Source organism: Lichenostomus cassidix, chromosome W (genome assembly GCF_008360975.1).
Source record: "Lichenostomus cassidix isolate B80296 chromosome W, HeHo_3.0, whole genome shotgun sequence".
Classification (NCBI taxonomy): Eukaryota; Metazoa; Chordata; class Aves; order Passeriformes; family Meliphagidae; genus Lichenostomus; species Lichenostomus cassidix.
The window spans coordinates 6554710-6568536 of NC_139510.1; the positions used below are offsets into that span (position 1 = coordinate 6554710).

General features: G+C 37.5%; 1 protein-coding gene and 2 long non-coding RNA genes across 3 annotated transcripts in view; 1 reads left to right on the plus strand and 2 right to left on the minus strand.

Annotated features, from left to right (window-relative positions):
* Positions 1–1431, minus strand: part of LOC146425400 (uncharacterized) — a 66547-nt gene extending 65116 nt beyond the window's left edge. The window contains exon 1 of the long non-coding RNA XR_014846479.1: positions 1385–1431. This is a non-coding gene — a long non-coding RNA (uncharacterized LOC146425400). The remainder of the gene's footprint in view (positions 1–1384) is intronic.
* Positions 1–13827, plus strand: part of LOC146425397 (uncharacterized) — a 244001-nt gene that overhangs the window by 128164 nt on the left and 102010 nt on the right. The window lies entirely within an intron of this gene.
* Positions 3775–12951, minus strand: LOC146425403 (polyadenylate-binding protein-interacting protein 1-like). The gene is made up of 8 exons (XM_085041533.1): positions 12781–12951; positions 10777–10888; positions 9508–9633; positions 8029–8135; positions 7543–7660; positions 7361–7415; positions 6366–6459; positions 3775–4127 (listed from the first exon to the last, which is right to left on the minus strand). Exons 1-8 carry the CDS (start codon positions 12864–12866, stop codon positions 4034–4036), a joined length of 792 nt encoding a protein of 263 aa, XP_084897659.1. The 5' UTR covers positions 12867–12951; the 3' UTR covers positions 3775–4033.

Genomic DNA, 13827 nt, shown 5'->3' on the forward strand with positions numbered 1-13827 from the left:
CGTTAACTGAACATTCTTTATCATCATTAATCTACTACACCCTATTAGATAAGTCACACACTCCACTTAGCAGATTACTTAAATAAACAAACTGTTCTATAGCTACATTCCTTAGACAAGTCTTTCTCCCCTCATCAGTATGCTCTATTGATCCTTTTGATCGCTACTGGCAACTTCGCTACACAACAGTGTTTACACTCAGGCCTACTGATCCCTCCAAGCCTTAGCATGACTACTACTAAAGTTTTTATTCATGGTTTTGCAACATTATCACACCATTGTCGGAGGTTGGGGGCATTGGAATTTTTTCTCCATCCGTGTTACTAAGCAACAAATATCTGGGTGCTTAGAGCCATCAATTCTTTTGTAAGAGAGAAAAGGCTGTGCTAGGTGGGGCAAGGGGAAGAGGCATGCCGGCCAGTTGGGACTGGCACTCGTTCGTCAGACACCGGGAGGAAAGCAACTGCTTTTGCTTCTGGCTGCAACCACGGGAAATCCAACTGTGCTCTGCCTTCTCCTTCTGGCTGGGTGAGCTTTTGGCTGGGGAAAAGTTTGGGATCCAACCCTTTTCCCCACTGGGAATGCACACCTTTCCTGGCTGCGTTTTGCTGTAGCTGCGGGGGAGTCCGGCTGTCCCTGCTGCCCGCCCCGTTTTCGCTGCATGAGACCGTGGCATCTGCTGTAACTGCAGAGTCCCTGTTACCTCTCTGGCTAGCCCGGGAGAGCCAGCCCCTGCCTCCTGCTGCCCCACTCGCCGCTCCAAGCTGCCTGCCTGCTTCTCAGCCCGTCAACCATTACCAGCTGCGTGAGGCTGACCTGACCCTGTGCCACAGCGCCACCTGCAGCTGCTCGGCAGTCATCACACCTGCCCTGCCTGGCCAGGAGCTCAACAGCGCCCCTGCTGCTTTTGACCGTAATTACACCACACGAGAAAGTGCTCAGCAGCTCAAAAAGACATCTGCTATTGGTTTTCTGGTTCTATTTGTTGTTGTTATTCTTTTTATTGCTTGTTTACTCTGCTATAGATACTAGTAAAGTGTCCTAGGTTGCAATATAGATGTAGTTAAGTATTCTATTACCACCAGCTGTGGGCCGTTAGCTGCTATCACCTGCTAATGACCCACTCCGGATGACAGGCAATGGGCCATCAGGGACCCACCGTGTGACTCTTGGACTTATCTCATCCCATTGTGGGATGCTCTGCCCAGGAGGGAGGAGCCAGGTGTTCCCACCTGGATATAACCTGGCCTTGGAACTGCCTGAGCTAGCCCTGTCTACTGGGTTCCCGGAGGACAAGAGCTACCACTGAATCTTCAGCTGGAGACTAGACCTTCACAGGATCACTGCTTCAACTGGACTACTTCAGTCGGACTGCTACCACCACCCTAACAGGGTGTTAGGTTGTATCTGACTTTGTCAGTGCTTTTCCTTGTATTATTTCACTTATTTTTAATTTCAATCTTGACTTGTGATCTCCCACTGGTTTGTTTTCAAACCAACACATAAAGAACTGTTATTCCTTTTCCCATACCTCTGCCTGAAAGCCCTTGATTTCAAAATTAAAATAATTCGGAGGGAAAGGAGATCACATTCTCTGTTCTAAGGGAGGGTTCCACCTCTCTTAGCAGACACCTGTCTTTCAAACCAAGACAGCCATAAACTGATATTGCACAGTAGAACAACAAAGCAATCCTGATCTCTCTCCCTGCTCTGAAAAAGGGCACTGCTGTGGACACATAGTGCATATACAGGAGTATGTACAGGGTTGGGTACCATAACCATGTAGATAGACTGAGTAGCCTTGTAACCAGTGAGTTTCGTAGCTAATAAACAAATGCATAGATGAAAGATGTTATTTCAATCCTCTCATGCCTCACGTTGGGCACCAATTGAATATGGTGGTTTAACACCAGCTTGAAACTATACTCCAAATAAGGCACTCCCCTTCCCCCACCCCCTTTGATAAGAGAGGGACATAGAGACTATGGGTCGAGATAATTTACTGAAAGCAAACAGCAATGGAATAAGAAATCCACAGTGACAGCAGCAATATTAATAACAAAAGCATGCAAAAAGGTGTTTACACACAAAAGGTGTTCATCACCTTAACGTAGTTCTGTGCGGCCACCAGGACAAAGACAGGAAGGCAGATGCTCCCTGTAAATTACAGGTATCAATCGCGTCCAGGCGGCCCCCTGGGGCAAAGACAAGATGGCAGGCACTCCCTGCACCCAGCTCTCCCCATCCCTGAGCTTGAGACAATGGAAAACAATGATGGGAAAAACCCCTCAAAAGCTAGATCAGCCACGTTGCAACATGCTGCCGCTTCAGACTGCTGCACTGGGCTTGGCTCCTCTCTGTTTCACCACTGCTTTGAACCGCTCTGCTGGGCTCCATTCCATGTGGCTGTTGCCACATTTGCTGCTTTTCAGAACCACGTTCTGGAGCTGTGTCTCAGAGGAGTGGGAAGGGAATGGACGGCGGCAGCGGCAGAGGATGGGGTGCACAGGGCTGATCCCAGCAACCCCGTCTGATGAAGAGAGGGAGAGAAAACAGTGCCATTTTCAGGGGTGTGCTCACCTTTTCTTTCCCCCAAAGCTACATCCCCCAGCAATGACGTATGTGATATAGAATAGAAACCTAGCCATGCCCACATGGCTCTAAACTCCGCCTCCTCTCTGCAACCAGGAAAAATGCATGTTTAAATGCAAATTAAAAAAAAAATTTAAAGCAAAAACACAAGATAGTGAAAGCTATACCAAAGGAAACAAAGCTGGTTTCTTTTTTTCCCAAAACTTCTACCTAAATGAATATGTTAAATAAACACCCAGAGAACAGTCAGTACTCACTGTATTAGCAGATACACAAGTGATTTCACTAAATGAGTAAAAATTACTTACATGCATATTTATAATGCATGTTCTTTACAATAGGCTTTTGGGAAATATTTCCCATTTGCTTTTGATAAGGGGTTCTCAGTGTAACCAATAACAGGTAACAGGAAGAAATGCAACTGAATTTGGCAACAACTACAATGGTATATCCTAGGAACACTAACATGATTATATGGGTTAAAAAAACTAGCAGTTAACTTCAGAATGTTAACATTTATGAAATATGAGTTTACTCGAAACACAAAATTAAACCAAACTATATAAAATAACTAGAATAACGGAGAAAGTGACAAGGATTGCTGGAAGATTAGACATGTTAGATACTTTCAAAAAATATATCAAGCACTGCACATACTCCTGGAGAAGCATGGGTTAAAACATAAATATATTCATGTAGTCTTGAAGAACACAGAAAATTACAGGATAGTTTTTGCTTGTGAAAGTTGAAAATAAACTTACCTGAACCAAAAGTCTTGAAAGAACCTGACTTCCAAAACACTGCTTGGTTTTTCACATATCAACATGTAACATGTTTATTCTAGGAAAGAGTCCAGGCCTCACACATATGTGTTTTGGAAGAGGAAGGAAAAGGAAAAAGAAAACCAAAACTCCCCCCAAAAATAACCCCTCACAAAACACTTATCATGATTTCATGATTGTAATCTACAGAAAAAAAACCCAAAAAATGTAATTGATCATGTGTTCTTTAGTCAGAAAAAAACCCAAATAAATACCAGATCTTGTATATGGTAAAAAGGATATGTCCTAGTGTATACTAAACCAAGCAAGCAATTAAATTGAAATTGATTTATTCTTCCTTCCCCCCCCCCAAGGTAATCCTATGGGACAACTCCCCATTAAATTTTAATTTCCATTATGATACTTTTAAAATCAATTTTATTGCAGCCAAACATTGTTTATATACCTGTCCATAAAATAGACTGTGATATATACACAACACGAAGTTACAGGGTATAAGTTTACAACTTTTGGCAGATTCTGTTTAACAAAATGGAAATTGAATAACTTTAGTACTTGGAGAAAGTGAACTTCCTTATTTTGGTAGAAATGTTTTTTGTCTCCCTGTACTCTAACCATACCTAAACTGGTTTAATAAACTAATGTTATCGCATAACATCTCACTGTTTTATCTTATGTTCTGATTCTAGACAGAATTTTTCATATGCTTCTTCAATTTCTGGATCCCTCTTGTTATCAAGGTCATTAAAATACCTAAAAAAACAAAAACAAAACCCCCCACCAAAACTGTTAAGTTTATGTACAGATTCTCAAAAACAGTAAATAGGTGAAATATTAACATAGACGTCAAGGATAAAACAGAGCTTATGGGCACTAGGAAAACAAACAGAAATCCCAAAGCAGCATATACATGTACAAATTACTACAGTGTTTGTCACCATTTTAGATCATCTTAGGCTGTCCACAGGTTAAAAGACAGAAATAGTTTCCAAGATGACAGAAAAATGCAATAATGCAATACAAGCTTTCAAAAATGTAATAACACATTTGCACAGATGCATTTACAATAAATATTATTAGCATCATATTAGCAAAATTTTAGTTGGTTAACATCCCAGTTCAAATACTGTATCAACTGTCTTGGTCGCACACTAGTCAGAAAATATATTTATATAGAAAACCTGTATTCCTATTTGTTGGTACATGAAAGAAGGCAACCTTACTTTACCTCCCTTTTGTACCTACATTATATTACCTTCTATTACATGGTAACCAGTCTTTCGGAAAAGATCTGTCTCATCTAGGTCACAGATAAGACTGTATCCCATTAACAACAATCACGATTGTGCAGAGCGGAAACTAACAGAGTTTAAAAAAAAAAATCAAGATGGGAAGTGATAGGGATCACTTAACAGCTTTTTTTCTCCTTACAGTTACTGAGAAGTAACTTGAGTGTTCCCTGTTTTCTCTAGGTCCAACTGGAGTGTTCATCACCATAAACTAGGACAATGGAGTTGTAGTTTGAACATGATAGTGTATATAATTCTAAACAGCCTTAAAAGAAATCAGCAGCTATTGACTCTCATAAAGTGTGCATTAGTTTCAGGTGCACAGTTTATTACCTTCTGTGCTTTAGTTCCAAACAAGGGAATCAGCATGCACATTAAAGCAGTTAACATATTTATTTTGTTTGTTCTTCCTTTCCTGTAGAACTGTAGACTTGAGAAGAAACTCAAGAACCCTTCTCCCTGATGTCAGTCATGAGAAATAGCTGATAGAGGATCAGGATAGATTTGTCTAAGCTTTTCTTAAGCCTTCAAAGAAGGTTCCACAGTCACCTTGCATGAAGGTTGACTCACAGTCTTTCACATGCCACTTTTCAGATTTGCTGTGTTTAACTGCTGCCTGTATTCATTTTGCATTTAATTTTTTCTAAACACAACAGTTCCCAAGGGTAGTTTTTTCCACAGTATGATCTTGTTGATTTCTGATGACATCATTAATTTATCTTCCAAACTTCCCGTAACTCCCCTCAGCTAGGTGCTGTGGCTAGCACAGGTCTTTCCCATGAGAATTCCTTTTGTGTTTTATAAACAAAGATAAGGTTTGGATGTTATTAAAAACAGTGTCCCAAGACTTGGACGGTGCAGACCTGGCCAATCAGGCCTGGGGGAGGTTTTTGACTGACCAATCTGGGTGACCTTTGAAAACTCTATATATATGATGAAATCAAAACAATAAAGGCCTTTTCCTTCTTGCCACTGAGAACTGGATTCTTCTCTCTGCTAGCGGCTCAACAGCGACAAGGTGCCATCTAAAAGTTTTATAAATTACTAACAAAAACATTGATCTAGACCAGCACTCTTATCACACATAACACTGAAAATGCTTTTGAGTATCAAATCATGATCTGAAAGTCCTCCTTCAACCAATACAGAGCTCAGAGCAATTTATTTTAGACCGTATTTCTTTCACTGATTTCCTATCAAATTCTTATAAACTGGTGTCAGAAAGTGAGACTATATTCCCATCTACTGCTTCCCCTTTTACCATTAATTGAGGGAATACCACTTATCCTGAAGAGAAAACCTTAACAACCTTCTCCCTTTGAAAGACACTGAAAATTTTGTAATTATCTCTAGCTAGAATGAATTCAGGTTGTTTCACTACCAACAGCTGAACGTCTCACACATCATTTTGCTTGCAATTTTTTTTTCTAAAATACAGAAGAGAGTATGTTTGCACATGTGCAAAAATATATGAAGTTTAATTGTCCTACTCAGTTGGATAAATATAAAATATTCTAAACTTGTGTGATTACAAACCAACTTACACATGAACAAACACATAACTTCCATTGTAAAACTAAATAATTATATTATTAATTTCATTTTTTACAATATTGGATTCCTAACTTTGCAGTAAAAATAACTAGTGTTAAAAAACCAAAAAACCACCCCACAACAACTATCACTCAAAAAGAAAACATACTGATCTCCAGATCCTGATAAAGCCATGCCATTTTCTTCATAATCTGGAAAGAAATCCTCTCTTTCAAGCAGTTCTTGGTATTTTTCTTGGTAATCTGCCATAGTAAAAATGAGACCCAGTAATATATTAGTCCTCTAAATTAACATACATTTACACAGTTTGAAAATAGCCTATTTAATGAAACCATAAATGGCGTGAAACGTATAGAAAAAACTCCCACTAAAGTGTTTTCTCAGGACATCAATCAACCTCCAGGAATGATACCTACCTTCCCAAAGAAACAAAAGTAGTCACAGTTGTCTTTACCTCAAATGATGTCGTGCCATGTTACGTTCAGATTATAGGAAACAAAGAAACAAACTCTTTTGCTACTAACTGTTGCAGAATAAAGCTTGTGCGAGGTGCGGGCAAGGCCGGTGGTAGCTGAACAGGCCGCAGCAGAGCCCTGGGAATGCTCCGTGGGAAAGGTACCCGGGAGGCGCAGCAGTGTCCTTGAGCTCTAGAAAGGTACCATGAGAAGAATGAGGAGGAACCCTGAGAAGAATGAGGGGGGAACCCTGAGAGTGTGAGAATGGAATGCAATAGAATGCAAATAGTAACTTTTAGTAGTAAGCATAAGCACTTGTAACACTATATAAGCCACGCATACTGTGAAATAAATGGAGCTTGCTTATATCTCATATTGAGCATGCCGCTTGCTTCCTCTTGCCTTTTAACAATGGATAAACAAAAGAAGACCTGAAGACCTGGGGAGACCAAGTGCTGAGGACTATGGCACAAATTCTTCTGAACTATATGAACTCAACTGCACAGTCTCCATTTCAAACATTTACCTTCTTTTAACACAGAATAAGGCATGTGTTACACAAAGCCGGGAGTTCAGCCATAATTTTGTCTTTTAAGTTGTATGAGTTTCAGATATTTTAAGAACGTTTTATGTACTTCAACAGGACATAATTACAACTTTTTAAAGATTGAGAAAACAGGTGACATACCCAGATCTGCTGCAGTGAAAGGAACACCATCAGAAGTGTAAAATGTTGGTTCATTCTAAGAATAAAGTTATACAGTAAGTTATATGGGTTCAGAGACAGATGTTTGTAGCTTTTAGCAATGTGATTGTATATTAATCAAATTCATACTAAACTAAGGAACTGAAATATCAGTACATTCTTACCATAAAATAGTTAGGGTCATTTTCAGGAGTAGCTTTTGTATGTGGAGAAGTTTCATGAACTCTACCCCAGTTACTTGATCGTAGTTCCACTACTTTCAGAAGCATATGTTTCACATCTCTGAAATAAATAAAAGCAGCACAAAAGTTAGAATGATTTGTGCTAAACAATAATTGGGCTAATGGTTGGCTAGTGGGGTAGGGGAAGAACTTAAACCAAACAAACAGAAAATACAAACAGAAAACAAACATACACAACCATCTCATTATGTGGAACAATAATATCTAGTAAAAGATAAAAAACAAAACAAAACTGAAAGAACCACCCCCCCACAATTGCAACCTGGAAAGTGACCGACATATCACCTTACTTTTTGTAAATGAAAATTTTAAAGGAACTATTTTGGACATGATCATTATTCCTGAAGATTTTAAAGATGTTCTGTTTAATATAAAAACAAAATACTGCAAACAAATTTATTTTCTCACCTGCTACAGTTTGCATCCAACACAACATTTTCAATTCTCTGAATCATTTCCTCCATATCATTCTTTCCTTTTTCTTTCCAGGCATCTTCTAAAACTGAGCCTGTCAACTAAAGACAAAGTATTAGGTTTTGTTTGGAGTTTTTTGCTTAGTTTTTTTTTCTCTTTTAAAGTGAATTATAAAAGTTTACGAAACTGTCAACAGAAGAGTTTCTTTAACAATGCATAGCATTTAGATGCATTATGTGACTACCTGAGGGTCAAAGGTCCCAGTCTCCTACATATTTTTGTTGAACAGATTAATGACCAAATAAATAGCTTATTTTGGACTACAGACAGTATGGTAACTCTGTGTTCAAAGTTGCCTAGAATTTCACAGCCACTTCCCTCATTTCACTCTTGAAATGTGATTTTGAAACAACTCTCCAGTGATTTAATTACACTGCGAAACAGTCACATTACAACAAAATGCATTTTTTTCATATTGCAGTGATTTCTTGTATAAAAGTGTTACATTTCATTATCTTTCTGAAGTTGTGTATCAGTGGGACATGGAGATTGTATTTGACTATACTATTACTTGTGTCACATCGACACAAAAATATTGCAACATTCTGAATCCTGCTGAAAGGACTAACAGCATTTGTCAGATCTTTATTGCTTAAAATACATGCTATGAAAAAAGAGACCATATTTTTGCAGATGATGCCACAGGCTTACCTGATAATAACAATAGGTTAGTAAGCTTTAGAAAGACTTCAGTCAACATACCTAGAATCAGATATGCCAGAGAATTTCACCTGGGTATGTATAATGAGGAGCCAAGAATTATCTGACCAAGCCAACTTGAGTTTTAATACATAAAATCTGTAAGACTGAAGCTGTTGCTGAGAGAGTTTTAACAGCAGACAGTCTAGAACTGCTATGGATGAAAGCCTTTTCTGTTAAGAATAGGTACTTAATTAATTGTCCAATAATTGCACAGTAGGAGATAAGAGCTAAACTACAAAAAATTAATTTTGCCACTATAGCCGACCTTAATAGCAGTTCCTAATCTACTCATCATAAATACTACATGATCTAAAAATGCTTGGAATGGTGTCTGATGATACAAAGGAATAAAATGCAAAGATGAAAGCAAGCACTTGTTTCACATTCCCAGTTTTCTACTGCAGTCCTGCATTGATCCTAGGTAATTAGATAACAACTCCAAGAAGGTTTAATTTAAAATAAATATACTGCAAAGCAAATAGGTGAAAAGCCTGTATCTATCACTATATTAAATGGAAAGGACAACAGGAGACATCTATTGCTTCAGCAGTGAATCCAAGGTTTCATGAGGTAGCCCAGTCTAGCTACAGATACACTTCAACATTTGTAGATACTTGGAGTTTCCCTCTTCATTCAGGACTATGATGATATATTTAAAAAAATTAAAAACCAAATTTTTTTCTTTTTCTTTTTTTAAAACTACTGTCTCACCTTCAGCAGTTTCACCGCACACATCAAATTATTATCCACAGGATTAGAGAAGAGCACACTTAATAATTCCCGAAGACCTTCTTGAAGAATTTCTGCTCGTGTAACCTGTCCCTTTGTTCCTTTAATCTGCAAAATATATTTAAAAAAAACAAAACCCAACTACATTTAAAAGACTTAAGTTTTAGAAATTAATTTAGTCACATTTTCTCTCTCAAATGCTGTATGATTTGGTTTGTGATTAACATAGTTGAGCTCTTCAGTTGAAAGAACATATCAAATACTGCAACTATTTCTAGAATATAGAGTAGTAGAGTAGTATCCTTGCAATTCTGACATATACATAACAATGCCTGCCTAACATTTTGTTTCTTTGCTAATAAATTGCTAAGAAAAGCTGCAAAATGCCTGGCAAGTGATCCACATCATCCCAAATTCTCATAATCCTATGCTCTTTTCCCATCCTACCTTATGCATTCTCTGCAGCTGTAGAGTACCTTAGTTCTAGAAGGCATTATTTATATATTTAAAAATTAGAAAAAATGCTTTAAAAATAAATGGTACTCCAAACTGGGCAACTTCCCCTCCCTCAAATCTTTTGGAAAGTTTCTTTTTTACTTCTAGCAAGTGAAAATTAGATTTCAAGGCCCACTTATGAATAAAAATGGAAGAGTCAGTTTTCTTTCCTCATGCCAGCAGAACATTTTAGTAGTGTCTGCTTAAATCAAACCTTTGAAATAATTCAGTGAAAAATATATTTTAAGGACACTACAGCAGTCAGCGAACTTACTGAACACACGGATATGAGAGTCAAAGAATTTTTATGTGCACATACATTTTTCTGTACATATCAGAAACAAAAAAACTGATCTAAATAGAAAATTTCATGCTTCATGCATAAGCCAAGGACTCAACCTTCAGAAGAAATATCTTTCAAGGTCTTAATTTTTAATTGTTCATTTTGAAGATTTCCATGCCTTCCTCAAGCATTTGATAATAGCTCCCATTAGTGTCTGAATACTGAGTTACATAGGTTATCAATACCGATTTGTTTCTGCTAGGTTGTAACATTTTCTGTTTTAAGTGTAGTTTATCTGTTTCTTGGACACACATTATAATGAAACTGTTCTAAAGTTCTTTTACTTTATTCCCCTTTCCCTTTAAAAAAAAACAAACTCAAAATAACCACACCTCAATTGATATTCCATTTTAGTGTTTACCTAAACACAACAAAAATTAAAGAATATGAATGACATACAACTTTCTCCTTACCTCTAGGTTAAGGTAAAGTTCAGCTAAGAACAACACAAAGGCATGAAATTGTTTTCGAGCAGTCTCATCTCCTTTGGCAGCTTCATCTCTGTTTTCATACTCTCTTTGACACCTGAAAACATTAAAACAAAAATAATATAATCTGTAGACAACCTAACATATGCAAAATGCTATTTATTTAATAGAATGCTAAGAATTTATTCACTGCGTTAGAACTATTAAATGGTGAATAGTAGTAAGTTTGATTTGTGAAGGAAGTGAGAGGACTTCACAAAGAATGCAGATTTTTGTTCTTCTAGGTGAGCACTGAGATATCTGAGAAAGCAAAACGAAATAGAGCAAATTGCAACATGTAAAAATTAAAAGACAGTTATACAGTTTATATATTAGAATATGGGTCCAGGAAGTTTAACACGGGCAGACAAATATCAACAGAAATAAAATAGGTGTACTCTGAAAGATGTTTTCCCCCTTTCAGGGTGCTGCCCACATTGTTTTAGATGCCTTTACACTTATTCAATAAATTTTTTATCCTACTGTTTTAAGAAACAGAAGCAAAATTTAAATATAAACACAAACAGTGAGTATTAAGATAACATCATGGTGAGGTAATTTTTTAGTATTCAACAACTGTGTTCTTTTAAGTTTATCATGCCTTTACCCTAAACATAGGTGGACTAAGTGAAACTTTTAAAATAAGAAGCAAGTCTGGAGCTTAGGAAGCCAAAAATCCTTAAAGAAAAAGACTAATTTTTAAAGAATTCTGAAGTATTAAAGTGTTGTGGTTTGGGGGATGTTAAAGCAGACCTTACCCCAGAGCGTCTCTACCTAGCCCGGTTCAGCGCCTCAGTGCTCCAAACTCTCTGTCCCAGGGCTGGAGACTGTGCTCTCACCGGCCGGGGAGCCATAAGGCTAGCTCTGGTTTGTCTGCTTCCACAACTGGCGATGATAAAGGAGGCAGGGAGGGTCTACACAGTGTGTCCATGGAAGATGTTTATTCGCATGGTGCAGCAGAAGCCAACGACCTCCCAGAGGCAGAGCCTCGAGGGTGAAGGCCTCACATGCACAGCCACGTGATGCATAGACAGCCACACGCATAGACACACATGGAGCATAGACACACGTGGAGCATAGGCACACGTGGAGCATAGGCACACGTGGAGCATAGACCACAAGATGGCAGAGGGTGAGGGGTTTTATAGGGAAACAGAGAGGGGCAGGGACAGCACACAGGCCCAGTGACCTCTGGGTACAGGGGAGGTACAGGGGTGGAGTTAAGAGTACAGGAACCAATAGGGGAAACCCGAGGGAGCGGCCAGGACCATGTGGGGTGGGGAAGGCAGGACAATAGGTGACAAGTACAGTCATTAAGAAAGGGGTGTGGGGAACTTGCAGCTATTATCACAATATTAAAGTGTACTATTCCTTCAAGTGTCATACAGTAAGATTTAAAAGGAAATACATCCATTAAAAAATGTTGCATTTTTGTCAACTGTGAAGTCTAATCATTATTAAATCTTAATCCCCCGAATTCTGTAGTAACTGAAAATTGAAGAAATTTATCCTTCTAGAAATCCAGTGCATCATAGGTGTAAAGTCGGTTAGCAAACCAACAAATAAACCTTTCACAGCAACTCCAGCTAGAAAAGTAATTAAAGAAAAAACACAATGAAATAAGCCCTGGCAAGAGTCAAAGGACAAAGACAGTACATATACATGCATTTAGTATACATTTAAAGTTGACTACCTTTCAAATTTACCCTATAACTTGGTATCAATACAATATACTCAACTGAAAGGAGCCTACAGAACTTGGAGTCCTATTTTCATATTAAAAATAGAAAAAATTAAAAATATATGTTAGATATCTAGTATGTACCTATGCTTTAATAATCCTCAATCTAAATTTCTATTTTAAATATGCACACTATGTTAAGAGTTACATACAAAAGAGGAAGACAACCTGAGAAAGTAACAGGCTTAAAATGACACACTGATACTGACCTTTGAAGTAACAACTGCCGAAAGTTCCCACTTTGTGGACTAATGGTTAGATGGTGAGATAGATAGTTACATAACCGTACTCCCATGTAGGAAAAATTTGGGACAGATGTGGCCTTCCAAAATAAAAGTGGAAAAATAAATTATTCATAGAAGTCATGATTAGGCTATCAGGAAATATCTTTAAGAGATTTTTGAAAATCTGTCTTTAACAAGAGTTGACTAGACAATTGAAGAACAGAAGATTAATTACTATTTCTCACGTTAATTTTTTAATCTCATAAACACTTTGCTATATGCATTTCAGCACTTTGAAGTTCATTATACTGATTTTGTGGCTTTAAGAACACAACCAGCATTATGCCATGTGTCCTCAATTCTACTTCTCCATTGTGACCTACACCAAAGTGTATCTGAAAGTCACTTCCAAGCTGTTTAAAAAAAAAAAACAACACAAAAAACCCCAAACAAAACCAAGAGTGGACATTAAGACTTTTTTTTTTAAGGACCAAACAGTGCATTAAAATAAATAAATCACCTTCATTCTGCCTAAGAGCTATTTATCCCAGAGTTTTATTTTTGGCAATAAGGAATGCTCAGGGAAAGAGTACAAGAACATGGCAAGTAAAGATAAATACTTTCTCCTGTACATGCTCCAGAAAACTGCAGAATAGCAAACTTCTGATTCAGATATTAGAACTGTATCATTACAGTTAATAGTTCTTGATAAGTCATTTTTTCTAAAACAAGTCCTGTTACTTTGAACATTTACACTTTTATAATCTAAAAACAGGTGGTGGAAATTAAATTCCACAACATAACTTATATACTGTCTGAAAAATATTTTGCTTTGAAACTGATACTTGAAAATTCCAAGAGGTGGTAAAAGTAATTTGGAATCCATTAGTGTTTACATTCAACCTCTTAGAACCTAAAGCATAACATTCCCTTATTTTGGCAATTTATTACTGCTCATTTGTTTTGAGCTCTCTTCTAACAAGACTTGAATTTGATATAATTTCTCAGATATGTGATAAGAATTCGCAAGAA